Consider the following 16,719-nt stretch of genomic DNA (forward strand, 5'->3'; position numbering starts at 1 on the left):
TCTGTCAAGGATGAAAACAGAGCTTGTGCACTGCCAGGACACTGGGGTAGAAAGTATCTTGAAACAGGAGTAGGTTGCAAACATAAGCAATGTGCATTAAATATGAGTTGAGTGAAGATATGCCGGGTCTGAGAACAAGTAGTAAATTGATCCCTCCAAGACTTCAAGAAGCAACTCCACTGCATTGGTTCATCAAGGTCACATAGGACACAGCAGAAACAAAAGCAGGTTAAGAAAGATATTTTGGTGGCTAAGTATGGATAGAGAAATGTAGGTGAAGTTAAAGAATGGCTATAGTGTGACAATAGCCAACAAATGCATAAAACTCGCACACAACCCTTGCAACCTGTGAAGTTTCCCATGGGGGTTTGGGCAAAAGTTGCTGTGGATAATTCAGGTCCCAATGGAAAAACTTGGAGTACAATATAAGTATGCTATAGTAATTATTGATTATTTTTCAAGGTAGTTGTATATTGAATTTGTTGTAAATATAATTTCTAGGATGGTAATAACATTCCGAAAGAAGGTTTTTATGAGCGAGAAGTAGCCAAAAGGATTAATTTCAGAAAATGGCCCTCAGATATGCTCAAATGAAATGGAAAGATTTTTGGCAGACCGGAACATTGTGCCCAGGAAAACAGCTGTTTGCAATCCCAGGGCAAAAGGGTTTAGTAGGGAGGTTAAACTGCATCATCAAGGCAAGTATATGGATGGCAAATACAAATAGGCAATTCGTTGAGTATGTTAATCAGATGATGTGGTCCTACAAGATTACTATTCATGTTACAGCAAAGTATACCCTGTTTGAAATTCTAAAAGGCAATAAACGTAAGACTCTGTTGTTAGTTGGCAAAGTGGATTTGAGAAGTAAAGTGGACAGTGGTGAGTCTGTTAAGAATATAAGGAGGACGCCAGAAAAGTATAAGTGATGGTTTGACAAATCTACCCCCGTGGATCTTAGACAAAATGTTATAGTGATGTGTCCATGGACAGTATGAAAATGTGACACACGTTTTTCAGAGGTAGTTGAAGTTGGCAAGAATTACATTAAAGTAAAGGTTGCCACTTTCTGGAACTAAAGCAGATTTGTTGGTGAAAATGAAAAGATTGTTGTGGATAAAAACGTTGAAGAAGTGAGATATGATCAGGATGGAGGAAACGGAAAAGGTGATAATGGAAAAGTGGTAAAGTATAGGAGGATGGAGGAAAACAATAGTAAATGTGAGCAAAGATCAAAAATTGTCTAAAGTTATACCTATGAAGTTTGAAGATTTTGTATAGGGAAAATAGCTTCACTATATGGTTACATAGGTATATCCCCATGGCTTAGAATGTTTGTATTTAGATATATATATTATTATGTGTAAACATGTTTTTGTTTTTAAATCAAATATACATATTTCATTACGCGTATTAAAATGAGAGGTTGTGTTATATCCTGTGCTGTAGTATCTTGGTAGAATCCTCTTATGATGTTAATAGTAAAACTTTAGGATAGGATTGTTACGAAGCTCGACAATAGTTGGATGAGAAGCTGCTGTTGAATAGCAGAACTGAGGAGTTGTATTGAATAAACCTATTACGGTTTTATTATGTTCGTGGTTGAGCCAACAAGACGTAGTCAGCTCTTCCCCGAGTCTTGTGCCTGCTGGCGCCAACCTGCGTTCAGTGTCTCAAATTCCTACTAGCCCTGGTGTTACACTGAAAATGTGCCCTCTGTAAAGGATAACCACTGCATTTTGATTTAAAAAGATGTTTTCCAGGTTACACTATTATGGCAAAAAATGGGCTTGGATGAAATTTGGGCCCACAGCTAGAAGCGGCAGAGACAGACGTTTTCTTTCAAATCAGTTTACTATGCATAACCTGGAAAAACAGAAGCTTTTTATATAAATCAGCCATGGCCTAATGCTCCATAGCTTTCCACACAAACCAAAACAATAAACACCCAACACTGTCAGTGTGGGCGTTACAACCAGCAAAGAACATCCAAACAGATCCAGAGCTTACTCCCAGTTAACCCTACCCCTTCAAACTAAAGGAGAACCATCCTAGGTCTAGTTGGCCCACATCTGCCCCAAAGTTCTGAGGCCTACTCAACTCACAGTTCCCCTCCTGACCAGGAACCACCCATTCTCCGTTCTCATACCATCCAGAAAAGGCCTGATGAGATCGACCTGTAAAAAACAGATTGCTTTCTCTCATGTCCCACCTTGAGCCTCACAGGGAAACCATCCAACCATTGTTTCACCTTAGCTATGTCTGCTGGGGTTTCCCTGGGAAAGCCTAAAGCTTTTCTGTTCAGCTGCCGCACCTGAACATCATGCAGTCCCAGCAGGTCTGTCTGTGACCACCTCTTCCATCTCAGCTGTCAAGTGGGCACCTCTTCTCAGTTATCCATTATTTGAGTCTATCTTTCCAGTTTCAGAAGACTTCATATAGAACAAATCTTGGAGGCAAGCATTTTATTCAATGTATCTTTGGCTCCTTTCAGTTGGGAATCCAGTGCTCCACTACTTTACAGTGTTTTTCAGAACCATCTTTTGCTCTATAATCCTCACCATTGCCTCAGTATTTTAGTTTCGGTCTGAGAAGGGTCTTCTCACCTTAAATGAGCTCAGGGTCTTTAGTGGAGTGTAAGGACATCCCTTTGTACTGTTTCCTGTGAGCTGCAATACAGAGCGTAAATAACTCCTCACTTCAGATTGATACTTTTGACCGCAGATTTCTCACCTTTAGAATGTGCCCAATGTGCTAGACTGGATCCGAAAAGCTTTCACAGCACTGCTTTCTGTGCTCCAGCAGGTGGCTCTAGGCAGCTCTGCAGTGATTCCATTGTGCCCCAGAAATGACGAAGCAGATCTGCATACACACCTTCAAAAGCGGATCTGGGCCTCTGGTCCACGTTTTTTCTGGTTGAACTGACGTTTTTTTTCTCCAAAAATTGTAACCAGTGTGCAAGAGAAAAATGTCCCCTTCCACAACTATAGGATTTAGACTTTGTCCCGATAGTCAAGAACAAATGTTGATGACAGACCTGCAGCAAATATGTCATTGGCTTTTGGGCTTGAGACACGACTCCAAGTCATGTGAGAAATGCGCCCTCCTGACCCCGAAGACGGTCTTGGTCTGTGAAGCAAAGCTGTATGTCACTGAACATCGGACGAAACAACATTAGTTCTGCTTCTGATCGAAGTCGAGATCATAGACTCACTCATGCTTGTGAGCCGCCTGACAGAGGTAACTGCTTCTGATCTACCGCCCCAAGTTGTGGATGTTATTGTTGCTGTACAGTGTTTTATAATTGGGCAAGACCATGTCATGTGAAAGAAGTCCACTAGGGAGCCATCACACCGTTCACAGCGGGGTACGGACCAGAGCCCACCATAGTGCAATCAGGGTTAGGTATGCACAGTGCAAGTAGTATGTTTGCACCAGTCTCAGTTTGGCCGAAATGGTGGTTACTTGGAGCGCCATTAAGGCATCCTGCCAGTCATCTTCGTCCATAGGCCCCACCCATGTTTCCCATCTACATCTCAGGGGCAGAGTGGCTCATAAGCGTTTATTACAATTGAACAATATATTTGGGAGATTGCACCTTTGCCCATGCCCCCATCCAAACTTTTGCCTACATTGGATGAAACTCCAGAATTGTGGTGGCCGCAGGTATGTGGTGTTTCAGTGCATGTCACAACTGTAAATATTTATGGAACTGGGTGTGTGACATCGTGTATCGTTGCTGCAATTCCCACACATCACCAAGCACAGTTATGCCAATTTGGTTCCATTTTGAAAAGTCCTCTAACGCACTTGCCTCTCCCAACCAGGTCCCCCTCCATAGCGGAATCTAGTGTGTTAACTTCTTTCATCACACTGTGTGCCGCTGTGCCTCCCTCCATCCCATAAACACCAGTCTGGTCACCTCAGGGAGGTTCTGTGACACTGGTCCACCATACATCAAATCCACAATGCGGGAAAACCCCAGACTTGTGAGCTCCAGCCGGTAGGTCAGGTTTGCCCACCTCCGTAAGCCAGTCATGGAGCACAAGGACCTGAGAAGCTAAGTAGTAGCAGTGTATATTTGACATCCCCAACCCACCTTTGTAAGTGCTTCACTGACATGTTATCTTGCCAAAGCGCCTTCTCTTTTTCTGCCAAAGGAAGGCAGTGGCCATAGTGTCCATTTCTCTGAACCACTGAGACAGTAGCTGTATTGGGAGGTTTTCGAGAAGGTAAACACCAGAATTTTGAATAAGGCATTGTGCCCTAAAATATTTAGGGGTGGTATGCTCCACTTCTTCAAGTCCGGCTTGACTTTACGAACAAGAGGCATGATGTTTAACACCCACAAAAGTCGTGATCCAGTGCTATTTTGATTACGTGATGCTGAGTCTCCTCATTGGCAGCTCAGATTGCCAATCAGTTGCCTCTCGGGACCCAGTCAACGGAACCAAAAGAGATTTCATTGGATTAATCACCAGTCCGGAGACTTCTGCAAACAGACGCAGGAGATAAAGACATCTGGGACCACTCCCCTTCAGAATGGACAGATATAGCATCACATCATCTGCATACAACGCTATACAGTCTTCTTAACTGCGGCCAACACCAGTGGGTACCCCCGATCATGTAAGCTAATGGTTCAATGGCCAAGGCAAAGAGAAGAGGTGACACTGGGCATCCCTGCCGTGTCCCTCTGCAGATAGGAAACATCTCTAATACCGTCCCGTAGACCAGTACCCTGGCCGTTGGGTAGCGGTTTAGTAAATTCACCATGCGCCAGAATCTATCACCAAAACTGGCTTTGACCAAGACCTGCCGTAGGTACCCCCAGTCGACAGTGTTGACCGCTTTCTCAAAATCTATTAGTATCAATGCCAGGGGTCCCTGGAGCACATATCTATGTGCCAACGCGATGTTCACGCACCTTATACATTGTCTAGTGCTACGGGTTGGCATGAATTCGCACTGGTCTGGGTGAATCAGAGTCCCTAGAACCCTCCACAGACGATTCTCTAATACTAATATTGTTGCATATATCCTCAGCTCCCCGTTGACCAGCGATATTGTTCTGTAATTCACACATGACAAGGATGGTGGCTTCGTCTTTGGAAGGACCACTATGGTGGCTTGCTCTAAGGGGTCTGGGAAGGCACCCAATTCCAACGACTCCTCATATAGGTCAAGCAGTCGGGGTCCCAAAAGGTCTTTGAACCTGGGATAGAATTCTGTGGGATACCCATCCGGGCCTGGCATTTTTCCCAGCCTTTAATGCAGAGATAGCAGTGTCTATCTCTTCCAGCGAGATGGGTTGATCCAATGCCCCTTGTTCCTGCCCCAGGATGTTCGGTAGGGACAACTCGTGTAACAATGGTTCATCTAGCTCCATCTGTGGCTTGGGTGCCGCAGAATATAGTGCAGCATAATACTGCGCAAAGGCTGCTGCTATCCCTGCAGGAGTGCTCTGCGACACTCCTGCTTTATCAATCTCTTCAGGTATCAGTCAACCCTCCCTGGGCTTTGTGGCCTGCCAGTATAATAATTTACTGTTTATCACCCCTCCTGTAGACCCTCGCCTGCGATGTGCGCCACATCTGTTTCACTGCCTCCAGAGATTGCACCCTTATTTCCTCTCGCACCAGATTCAGGGTATGCTCGTTGGCTTCCTGTCCTCCCTGGGCTGTGTACCTCTCTAGCTGAAGTGCCTTGGTATCTAATCGGGCAATATTTGCTTGTCTTGTCCTCTCCTGTGCTCGGAGGAGGGCTCTGGATCGGCCCTTATTGTGGCTTTCATAGCCTCCCACAGCAGCACTTTTGTGTGGACCGTCCCGTTGTTTGGCTCGAAATAGCTGACCATCTCTATCCTCAATTTTGCAACATATTCCCTGTCATGGAGAAGCCAGGCATTGAGGCGCCACGTAGGGCGCTGCGTCGGGACAATTGAACTGATGTTCAGGAGAGCCGGAGCATGATCTGATATCCCCCGAGCCAGTACATGAACCTACCTAACCCTAGGCAGATCCGCCGCCGGCATAAAGACCATGTCAGTATGTGCCTGTGTATGATGTGCTGCAGACATGTGGGTATATTGCTTAGAGCGTGGGTTCCAAGTCCGCCATACCTTGCATATGCCCAAGTTGGACACTCATTGCCTCAGGGATGCTGTGCACTGAAATCTAGCCTCCGAAACTATACCAGTAGTGTCCAGCACTGGGTCTAGAACCATGTTGATGTCACCCCCCATGACTGTACATCCAGGAGGCATCTGTGCCACCATCCCTGTTAACTCCTCTAGAAAGCAGCCAAGGGCCGTGGGGGGTGCATAGACGCACATCAGGTTTAAGGGGTGCTCCCCCCCTCCACACCCTCCAGCGCTATATATCTACCCTTTGTGTCCTGCAATGCTTGATGTACCACCATAGGAAATCCCCTGCATAGCTGTATCTCAACCCCCCCTGGGAGCCGCATGTGAATCCTCCATGGTATAACTGGTCAAATCCATACCGAGCCAGAAAGGGACAAGACGCACCCAACAGGTGTGTCTCCTGTAGGAACAGAATGGATGGATGGAGCCCTTGCATATGGCGGAGCACTGCCATCCGCTTAATTTTATCTAGCAACACATTAACATTCCAGGAGACTAATCTAAACATAGCCATGAGAGGAGTCTGCCTGCTATACCCTTACCCAAGTTAGGCGTCTTAACACACATCTCTTTAGCAACTGGATTGCCCAGGATTCCGTAAGATACCTTTTGAACAGTCTTGTCTGTGTGACATTGCAAACAACAAAACACCATCCATACTACAACATACGTGTAATTAAACACTCCCCAATGTTTCCCAATTCCCCCCACCCTACACTTCCCCTCCCAACCAGAAGAAGCATCTGTCTCTGTCATTTATCTCCCCGGCCACCAACTAAGCTAACTCAGCGTGGAGTGGTTGACCCCTTCATATGTTAGGATGATAATATTGCCTGCTCAGGCAATACAAAGTTAACTGTCGTGATGCAACTCATTTACACTAGCAGCGTCTGGCTCAGTCTCTCAGATTGCAATTCCGTTGCATCGCAGTCTCTTTCTCTCGGGGCTGGTGGCGTGTTCCTTTGTTGCGCTGACTGTGGTGCCGAATTGTTCATGCTCTGTGAGCGGGAGGCAGGACTTGTGATCTCTTCAGTCGACTGGGCTTCTGGATCTGGGATCCGTCCGGGCCTACTCTAAGCCTCTCCAGCGAGGCAGTCAGGCGTTCATCCTGTTGCAAGCATTGTACCTCCGTCGCCAATTCCCACACAGCTTCTGGAGTCTCAATGAAGTGTGTTTTACTACCGTGCATCACCTTGAGGCAGGCGGGAAGAAGAAGCATGTAGGAGATTTGGAGCGCCCTTAACTTTTGCTTTACTGGCTCGTAGGAGCATCAATGTGACTGCACCTCCGTAGTATAGTCTGGGAAACCACACAGTCAATTTATCTATTGGCATCTATGACTTCAGCCAGGCATCTAGGAAGTCCGCTGTCCGCACCTCTTCTGTTCCTCTGGGGAAGCCCAGAAATCTCAAATTATTGCGCCATGACCATTTTTCTATGTCTTTGGCATGTTGTTGAAGTTCATATGTTCTGGCGGTTAGTTTTCAGTTCCACTATTTCATCTTCTACTACAGACACACGGTTCTCTGTTTCTGTGACCCGGGCAATGGCGCCTTTCAAGACCTGACGAAGCAGAGTCCTGTCAATCCGTATTTTGCCTATTTTGGTCTTTACAGCCACTTGGGAGGTATGAATTGCCTGCAGGATTTTGTCCGTGTCCCCGACACCAGCCGCTGAGAGCTCCCCATTGGCATCTCCATGGGCCCCCTAGGAGTGGTATACTTGTCAATGCATGGCTGGGATGCCAGCAGCTTTGGTTGTTTATCTTTCCCCATTGCAAGCCTACTACTTGTATCTGCTCGGGTGACCTGAATGGTCTGTGACCCGCTAGGGGCTGTTCTACCACCAGGATCTGGTCGCAGTTCTCCTGGGACTCGGTGAGTTGCTGCTACTTCTTGGCCCCTTGGGATAGGCCCAGGATCGGGATTTCCATTGCAGGGGGAGTCCTTTTCACTGCTTTTACATAGAACCTTCCTCGGTTCAGACGGTCTCATCCCTGGTGCGTCCCGGTTCCACTCCACCCGACGCTCCAGCGACTCCGTGCCGTCTCTGCACCGGGGACGCCTACGTCGCCAGCTGTCATCTGGTGTGGCACGCAGTCTCCTCTAGGCATCCTCCCTCTACGCGATCACTCTGCCTCTCGTCTCCGCACTGCCGCACCAGATCCGGCCGGAGGGAACCCCACCGACCCAAGCAGTACAGCAGCAGCCTGATCCACGCGTCTCCAGGGAGAGAGCACCTCCAGGATCACTAGGCGGTGTTCTGGCATCAGGGCTCACCGTGGGTCCAGCTGCCATTTTGGGGAGTGCCAATCCAGACCCGCAGTCAAAGCCTCCAGCAGGTCTTCCCGACCTATTCACTTTCTTCCCGACTCTGTGACGCTGTAAGGGGAGGGATTGCCACTCATGCAATGCAGTTGGGACGCCGAACAGGGCTGCCTAAGGGGTCCGGAGCACTCTTAGAGTGTGACCGCCATCTTGACGCCCCAAGCCATGCCCCTGCTGTTGGATGTTTTATTATTTGTTTTGTCTTTGGCCTAGCAAGATTTGCTCTGGGCACCAAACTGACTTTTTTAAGTTTGCTGGATCAGCCAGTCTTAAAGCACCTGTTGTGATGATGTTTATAAAAGATGTAATCCACATGTTTCCTCCAAACCCATTTGTGATGCCACAGTGAGATATAAGTTTGGTCATGACTTTCTTTATGTGTACTCCCTATGAGCTGATTCATAGATGCTCACTTCATCTTCTGAATCTAAAGAAAGTCTTCCTTGCCACAGTCACTTTATCTCACCGCTTGAGCGAGCTCCAGGCTTTCTGTGCACCCACCTTACACCACCTTTTTCCCAAATAAACTATGTTGAGTACCAGGTTGCTTTTGTTCCATAAATGTGACTCAATTTTATGTTGGGCAGTCGATGGCCTTCCTAACATTCGTTGTGCTACCTCAACCCCCAGAAGAGGTGGAGAGACTCCAGTGGCCGAATCCCAAAAGAGCTTTGGGTTTTTAATGTACCAAAAATCTTCAGGAGGACGCTTAGCTGTTTTGTGGGTTTTCTGGGACAAAGGAGAAAAAGCAGTGCAGAAAATAGCTTTCTCAAGGTGATTAGTTCTCCGCATTAAGACCTGCATTGGGGAAGAAGCAGCCTTCAGAGGGACTGAGGGGGTCATTCCACCAGGGTCAAGGCTGATAACACTACATGCCTATTTTGATATCCATGAGGCCGTGAGGCCTTGAGGCCGTGAGGCCACAGGGCTTGGTCGCCCCACTCACTGCTGCCGCTCCTGCCTGCCTTTGCCGCCTCCTGCCTGCAGATTCCTTCGCTCGCTCGCTGCTCCTGGGATTTCCCGCCGCTGCCTCCCTGCGGCCCCGCCCCCCTGTGATTCCATTCGCCGGACCGCTCCCGCCACCCAGCTGCTCCTCCCTCCCGGCTCCTTACTTATGACGCCCCCAGAGCGACCGCGCAGCGGACGCGCGCAGCGGGAGCTCCGACTGAGCGCCGAAGGTGCGCCAAAGGTAAGCCCGTCTGCGCCCGTCCGCGCCTGGACCGCGCCCAGCGCCAGACCCCCTGGTCCTCGCCAGCACACCCTGCACAGCTACGATGCCAGAACCCTCCACGCACTCAACGCCGGCCGAAACACCGCCTGCTACCGAGCCACCCCGAGACGCACCCACGGACCCTTCACCTGCCTGACCTGCCGCTTCACCAGCCTACGACCCAACACTGCACCTACTAAACCGAGCCCCAGCAACAAACACCTGATGTGCATCCTGCTCAACACCCGCTCCGTTCACAGGCATGCCGTCGAACTCTGGAACCTCCTCGACTCGACAGCACCAGACATCGCCTTCCTGACGGAAACCTGGATGAACGCCTCCTCAGCACCCGACGTCGCCATCGCCGTCCCAGAAGGCTACAAAATCACCAGGAGGGACCGCGTCAACCAGACAGGAGGAGGCATCGCCATCATCCACAAGAACACCATCCGCATCACGACCAACTCTGATGACACCTTCACCTCTGCCGAACACCTCCACTTCCAGATACACACCAACCCCAAGACCACGCTCAGAGGCACCCTCATCTACAGACCACCGGGACCACGCACACAGTTCAGCGAAGACATCACAGACTTCGTCAGCCCCCACGCCATCAATTCCACCGACTACATCCTCCTGGGGGACCTCAACTTCCACCTGGAGGACGACAAGGACCGCAACACCACTGCTCTACTGGACAACCTGGCCAACCTCGGACTCAAGCAACTGGTAACCACCCCTACACACCACGCCGGCCACACGCTTGACCCAGTCTTCTCATCCAGCAAATATGTCACCTTCAGCCACTCCACCAATCTCCAGTGGACTGACCACAGCTGCGTCCACTTCAGCTTCAGTAAAACGACGACCCACCACCACCCTCAACAAACCCCCCGCAGGAGCTGGAACAAGATCACCGGCGACCAGCTCACCACCTTCCTCAGCCAGAACCCCCCCACCAGCTCAACGGACCCCAACGAAGCCGCCAACAACCTCACACAGTGGATCACCAACTGCGCAGACGCCCTCGCACCACTGAAGAAGAACCCCCCCAGCAGACGCAGCAGCAAGAAAGCCTCCTGGTTCACCGACGAGCTCATCACCTCCAAGAAGAACTGCCGCTCCCTGGAGAACACCTGGCGCACCAACCAGACCACAGACAACATGACGGCCCTCAAACACGCCACCCGCAAACACCACCAACTGATCCGCGCCACAAAGAAAACAGCCTTCAAGGAACGACTGGACAACAACACCCACAACAGCAAGGAACTCTTCAGCATCGTCAAAGAGCTCTCCAACCCCGACGCCGGAAACAATGACATCACTCCCTCGCAAGACCTCTGCGACTCCCTCGCAGCCTTCTTCCACGACAAGATCGCCAACATTCACAACAGCTTCGGCCCACCAACCACAAACCCCACCACCGAACCGATGCCCCCCACCGCCACCCTCCGCACCTGGACCCCAGTCAGCACCGAAGACACAACACGCACAATGAACACCATCCACTCCGGATCCCCTACGGACCCCTGCCCACACCACATCTTCAACACGGCTGACCACATCATCGCACCCCACCTCCGTGACATCGTCAACGCCTCCTTCAACACCGCCACCTTCCCGGAGTGCTGGAAACACGCCGAGATCAGTGCCCTGCTGAAGAAACCAACTGCAGACCCCTCCGACCTCAAGAACTACCGCCCCATCTCGCTCCTCCCGTTTCCTGCCAAAGTCATCGAGAAGACCGTCAACAGACAGCTAGCTGCCTTCCTCGAGACCAACGGATCCCTCGACCACTCGCAATCCGGCTTCCGAGCCAACCACAGCACGGAGACCGCCCTCATCGCAGCCACAGACGACATCAGATCCCTAATGGACAATGGGGAAACTGCGGCCCTCATCCTCCTGGACCTCTCCGCAGCGTTCGACACTGTCTGCCACCGCACCCTGGTACAGCGCCTGAACAACACCGGCATCCAGGGGAAGGCCCTGGAGTGGATCGCCTCATTCCTCGCCGGAAGAACCCAGAGAGTCCGCCTCCCCCCGTTCCGGTCAGCGGCCACCGAAGTCATCTGCGGAGTTCCACAAGGGTCATCGCTCAGCCCCACCCTCTTCAACGTCTATATGAGCCCCCTCGCAACCATCGCACGTCAACACAACCTCAAGATCATCACCTACGCCGACGACACCCAGCTGATCCTCTCCCTCACCAGCGACCCGGACGCCGCCAGAGCCAGCCTACACGAAGGGATGAAAGACGTCGCCGAATGGATGAAGAACAGCCGCCTGAAACTGAACTCAGACAAGACGGAGGTCCTCATCCTGGGATCATCACCATCCGCCTGGGACGACTCCTGGTGGCCCCCCGCCCTGGGAGCCACCCCCAAGCCAACGGACCACGCTCGCAACCTAGGCTTCATCCTGGACTCCTCCCTCTCGATGACCAGACAAGTCAACGCCGTCTCATCTTCATGCTTCAACACCCTGCGCATGCTTCGAAAGATCTTCCGGTGGATCCCCACCGAGACCAGGAAGACGGTCACCCAGGCCCTCGTCACCAGTCGGCTGGACTACGGGAACGCCCTCTACGCCGGCACCGCCGCCAAACTCCAGAAGAAACTCCAACGGATCCAGAACGCCTCAGCACGACTCATCCTGGACATCCCCCGACACAGCCACATCTCCGAACACCTGAGAGACCTGCACTGGCTCCCCGTCAACAAAAGAATCACGTTCCGACTCCTCACCCACGCACACAAGGCCCTCCACGACCTGGGCCCCAAGTTCCTCAACAGCCGCCTGACCTTCCACAAGCCCACCCGCCAGCTCCGCTCCGCCAGCCTCGCCCTCGCCACCGTCCCCCGCATCCGCAGAGCCACCGCCGGAGGAAGATCCTTCTCCTACCTGGCAGCCAAGACATGGAACTCCCTCCCCATCCACCTCCGGACAACGCAAGACCATCTCGCCTTCAGGAAGCAACTCAAGACCTGGCTGTTCGAGCAGTAGCGTTTCCCCCCCCCCCCCCCCCAGCGCCTTGAGACCCTCCTGGTGAGCAGTGCGCTATACAAATGCCTTTGATTGAGTGAGCATCAGTGTACATTTTCACAGAGCACCAGTGCCTTGTCACCCAGGTCCGAAGGGATGGGTATTTCACCTGTTCAGACCTGCAGAAATTTTTCTTCTGAGTCTATTCCACAGACCCTCCACCTTGGGAGGTACTGCTTTGGTATCCATTTTAAAGGTGAGGAACCTGCTGTTAGAAATGTCCATCAAAAGAACAAGTTACCTGCCTTCTGTAATAATCTTTCTGAGCTTCTAGTGGAGAGCCTATCTAACTGCAGATTCCTCACAGCCTTCCACCTTGCGATTTCTGTGTAATTGTCTCTTTTTACATCTAAAAAGGTCCCAAATGAGACATCTGCACACTGCTACCTCCAATTTGTTTTGTGCCCCACATCCGAGGAGCACAAACAGAGACAAGAAAGAAGATGATGTCAGTGTGCAAGGGTGGCGCTTATATGCGGATCCTTTCTAGAGGGAAATGGAGCGCAGGTATGTAACTTGTTTTTTTGCCTCTTAGACTGATAACGCAAATGCAGAAGTTATGTTCAGGATCAAAATCCAAAGGGAAAGAATCCCCAAAACTGAATTCTGGAGCGACCTCCCTTTACCCACCCCACCCTGTTGGTCTCAAGGTGCACAGTTCCCAAGGGGCCTCAAAAGTGTGGTGCTATGAACCAAAACCAGAAAAGTTAAGTTCTTCTTAGCCCCAGACAGCAAGGGGCTACAACATATAATCCAGGGACTATTCCCACCACCAAATAGGCAGGAGGACAAGCTGCCCATCTGCTCTTCAAGGAACTGACACAGACCCACTTGAGCCAGGTCAAACTGCTGGCCTCATATCACAGATATCTCCAACTCTGTCTCCTTGGCGTCACCTGGACCTTATGTGCCTTCTGGCCCACCCGCTTCCCTCGTGTGTAGCAGGCTGGCTTGCAGGATTACTACCACATACACTACCTGACATTGCACATGTAGCACTTACCACTGATCAGACCTGAGGAAGAGGAGTTACCACAACTGAACACCCCACAGGTGCCACAGCACATTTTTGCAAACCAAAAGCTCCAGTCTTTTGCACATATAGAGTGGCTTTCAGGACTTTGCGGACAGGTTTATGTTGTAGTTATGAGTATGAGCTCCACAATTGCTTGCTGTCTTGGTCAGTCCTCGCCCCAGAAGTGAGACTTTCAGGAGGAACAGACTCAGCAGAGGAGGACGCTAGAAACCAAAAAACATGAAAGAATTGGTAATTGGGAAGAAACAGCTTTGGAAGAAGGGCCTATGTTTTGTGGTAGGGGGTTGGGGTGGGAAGGGACATAATTGGAAGAAGAGGAAATTGGGACAAAGGCTAGGAGGAGGAAGATATGTGATATTTTGAGGGGGCAGGAAAGTGTCTTGAAACATGGATATGGAGATGTGGGCTCCTAAATCATTCTCTGATCTTTGCAGGTGGTGTCTGTCAACAGTCATAAGAATACTGTGCACTTCCACGATGAAGCATCTGTTCACTATGACCGGCTTCTTATTGCAACAGGCAGCAGGTAACCACCTCACAAATCTGAAGTGTACATTTATTGATGAGGGTGAATGTGAACATTTCTACAGTGCATATTATGTAATTAACTATCTCCTGATGCTGCAGCCATCATTTAGAGAGTGGTGGGTGTGTACAGAGCTATAAATCACAGTCTGCATGAGTCATGCTCAACAACAATGTACTGCCAAAGGGTATGAAGGAACGTCCCTCTATTCCTGTAGCCCCTTATACATAGACCAGGAAGGATGTGATTTAATTTTCAAAGCTTCAGGATCGTCCATTCTTTGAAGATGGCTAATATTGCTCTAGATTTGTATGGTGCCTCACTTGTACTTTTCTTGAACTATTACTTCTTTACCCCAGTTATGGCTCTGCTTCAGCTTTTTCGGTGGAACTTGCATGTTATTTGATAGAGGCTTCTGGCTACAGATTCCTTTCCTTAGAATTATCCCCAGGCTTCTGACTGGATCCGGATTTTTTTTTGTGAGCAGTACACTGTCACACCAGTAGGTGGTGGTGCTCGACTCAGCATGGCGACGTCCTCCCTGGAAGTGACATGCACGGGTGCATTTATAGGTGTCACCCCAGGGCCCTGATGTCAGTTCTTTTCTTTCTGCGCCAGTCAGTGCATATCTGGAAAAGAGCTGCCCTCAGTCACTTTTTGACTGACCATTTTTTTTACCTGTTATCAACGAGTTTTTCAGACAGTGTCTCCTAGTGTGACAGGGATGTCCATGAGGAAGGCTGGTTCAAAGCCCTGTGGTGCCTGGCACCGGCAAATGTCAGTGATGGACCTACACCTTGTCTGCCTCTGGTGCCAGAGGCACAACCACGATGCCCAAACTTGCGTCAATTGTAGTGTCAAGCACCACAAGTCCTTGCTGCTCGAGGTGCAGTGCAGCAATGGTCTCTGTCTCAGTTGAGAGTAAGGTTGTTGCACTCAAAGTTGTCTGGGCATTCGGACAAGACCCTCAAGCATAAAAAGAGCAACAAGTCAAAGTGGTCTTCCCCCTGTCTGTTGAAGTCATTCAACGAGACAAGGAAGCATATGAGGCCTGGCTCCAAGGTTTCAAGGAGTAACCACAGCCCAACTCTGAGTATTTTATGAGGCCATGCACCTTATAGTTGGGCAGCCCACCCCTGCTGATTTGCCTTTGGGCCCCAGTGGTTAAGAAGGGGCCCCTCCTGGTCTTCCGCCGGCAGGCCCCTTGGCTCCATGGATGAATCCGGTCCCCCATTTTCATCCCGACTCCGACATGGAGCCAAATGGGTGCAGTCTGTCCAGGCTGGAGCCTATGGCCTATGTCCTGTTCCTATGGGCCAGGACTTGGGAAAGAGTGGAGGCCCACTGGACCCTGAAGAATATTAGGCCCTAGATCCCACTGAGGACACCTGCTGTGAGGATTTAGCAGATACCAATGGACTGGACACTTTCCCAGACACTGGCTTGGTGTCTCCACTTACTCTGGCTGCGGTGGAGGGAACCTCATTTTCTGTGGTGGTGAGGAGGGTGGCCAAGGTCCTCGACCTTCAGCTGCGCTCCGTGGCTGTCAAGATGTACGTCTTGATGGAGGTGCTTCAGCTGGGAGTCACGCCTTCCTAAACGCTTCTCCCATTTAATGAAGCCTTCATGGACGAACTACTCAGTGCCTTGTCTAAGCCATGCACAGGGGCTCATGTGACTAGGACAGTTGCCCGCTGCCATCCTCCAGATCCAGAGGACCCTAATTTCCTCTCCCGCCCCAGAGAGCTTGGTGGTCCAAATCTCCACTTCAAGAGTAAACCCTGGTGCATTCCCTACAACTCCAATAGAGGGTGAATCCAAGAGGCTTGATGCCTTGGAAAAGAAGGTGTTTTCTTCCACCAGCCTAGCACTGTGGTCAGTGAACACTGCATGCCTTTTGGGCCGTTACTCCCATTCGCTGTGGTATTCAGATGCGCAGGTGCTGCGTTGATGCTATCACTGATGGGAGGGACACAGCTAAGATCGCCATATATTGTGGGCTGGATATGACCTACTTACCAGGCAGAGCGGGTTCATCGTCTGTGAGAACCACTGCATTTTTGGGGGCTGCCATGGACATGCCCTTTGGTGGCTCACATCTCTTCGAATACAAGACGAACTCTGCGCTACAGTGCTTCAAGGTGAACTTGGATTGTCCAGTGGGCTACTCCCTTCATGATTACCCCTCCACCCATGCCACCAAATTGCAACAGGCTGACAGAGGACCATATCTTCTTATTCCACCAGGAAGTGGTGGCTCTCTTTGCCTAGGGAGCTATAGAGAGGGTGCTGGCATCAAAAGTAAGTCATGGCTGCTATTTCTGCAAATTTCTGTTGCCCAAGAAGGATGGAGGCCTTCATCCTATCCTAGACCTGCACCCTCTGCTCACGCTCGCTCAAGTCCTGTCTGCCTTGGACCTGGGA

At 50.4% G+C, this 16,719-nt stretch overlaps 1 protein-coding gene across 2 annotated transcripts in view; it reads left to right on the forward strand.

The window, feature by feature from the left end:
• Positions 1–16,719, forward strand: part of LOC138285763 (apoptosis-inducing factor 3-like) — a 328,578-nt gene that overhangs the window by 194,682 nt on the left and 117,177 nt on the right. For both annotated transcript variants that reach the window (XM_069226119.1, XM_069226120.1), the window contains one exon: positions 14,204–14,295. In XM_069226119.1, the coding sequence (XP_069082220.1) occupies positions 14,204–14,295 (92 nt within the window). The remainder of the gene's footprint in view (positions 1–14,203; positions 14,296–16,719) is intronic.

Source organism: Pleurodeles waltl, chromosome 3_1 (genome assembly GCF_031143425.1).
Source record: "Pleurodeles waltl isolate 20211129_DDA chromosome 3_1, aPleWal1.hap1.20221129, whole genome shotgun sequence".
Classification (NCBI taxonomy): domain Eukaryota; kingdom Metazoa; phylum Chordata; class Amphibia; order Caudata; family Salamandridae; genus Pleurodeles; species Pleurodeles waltl.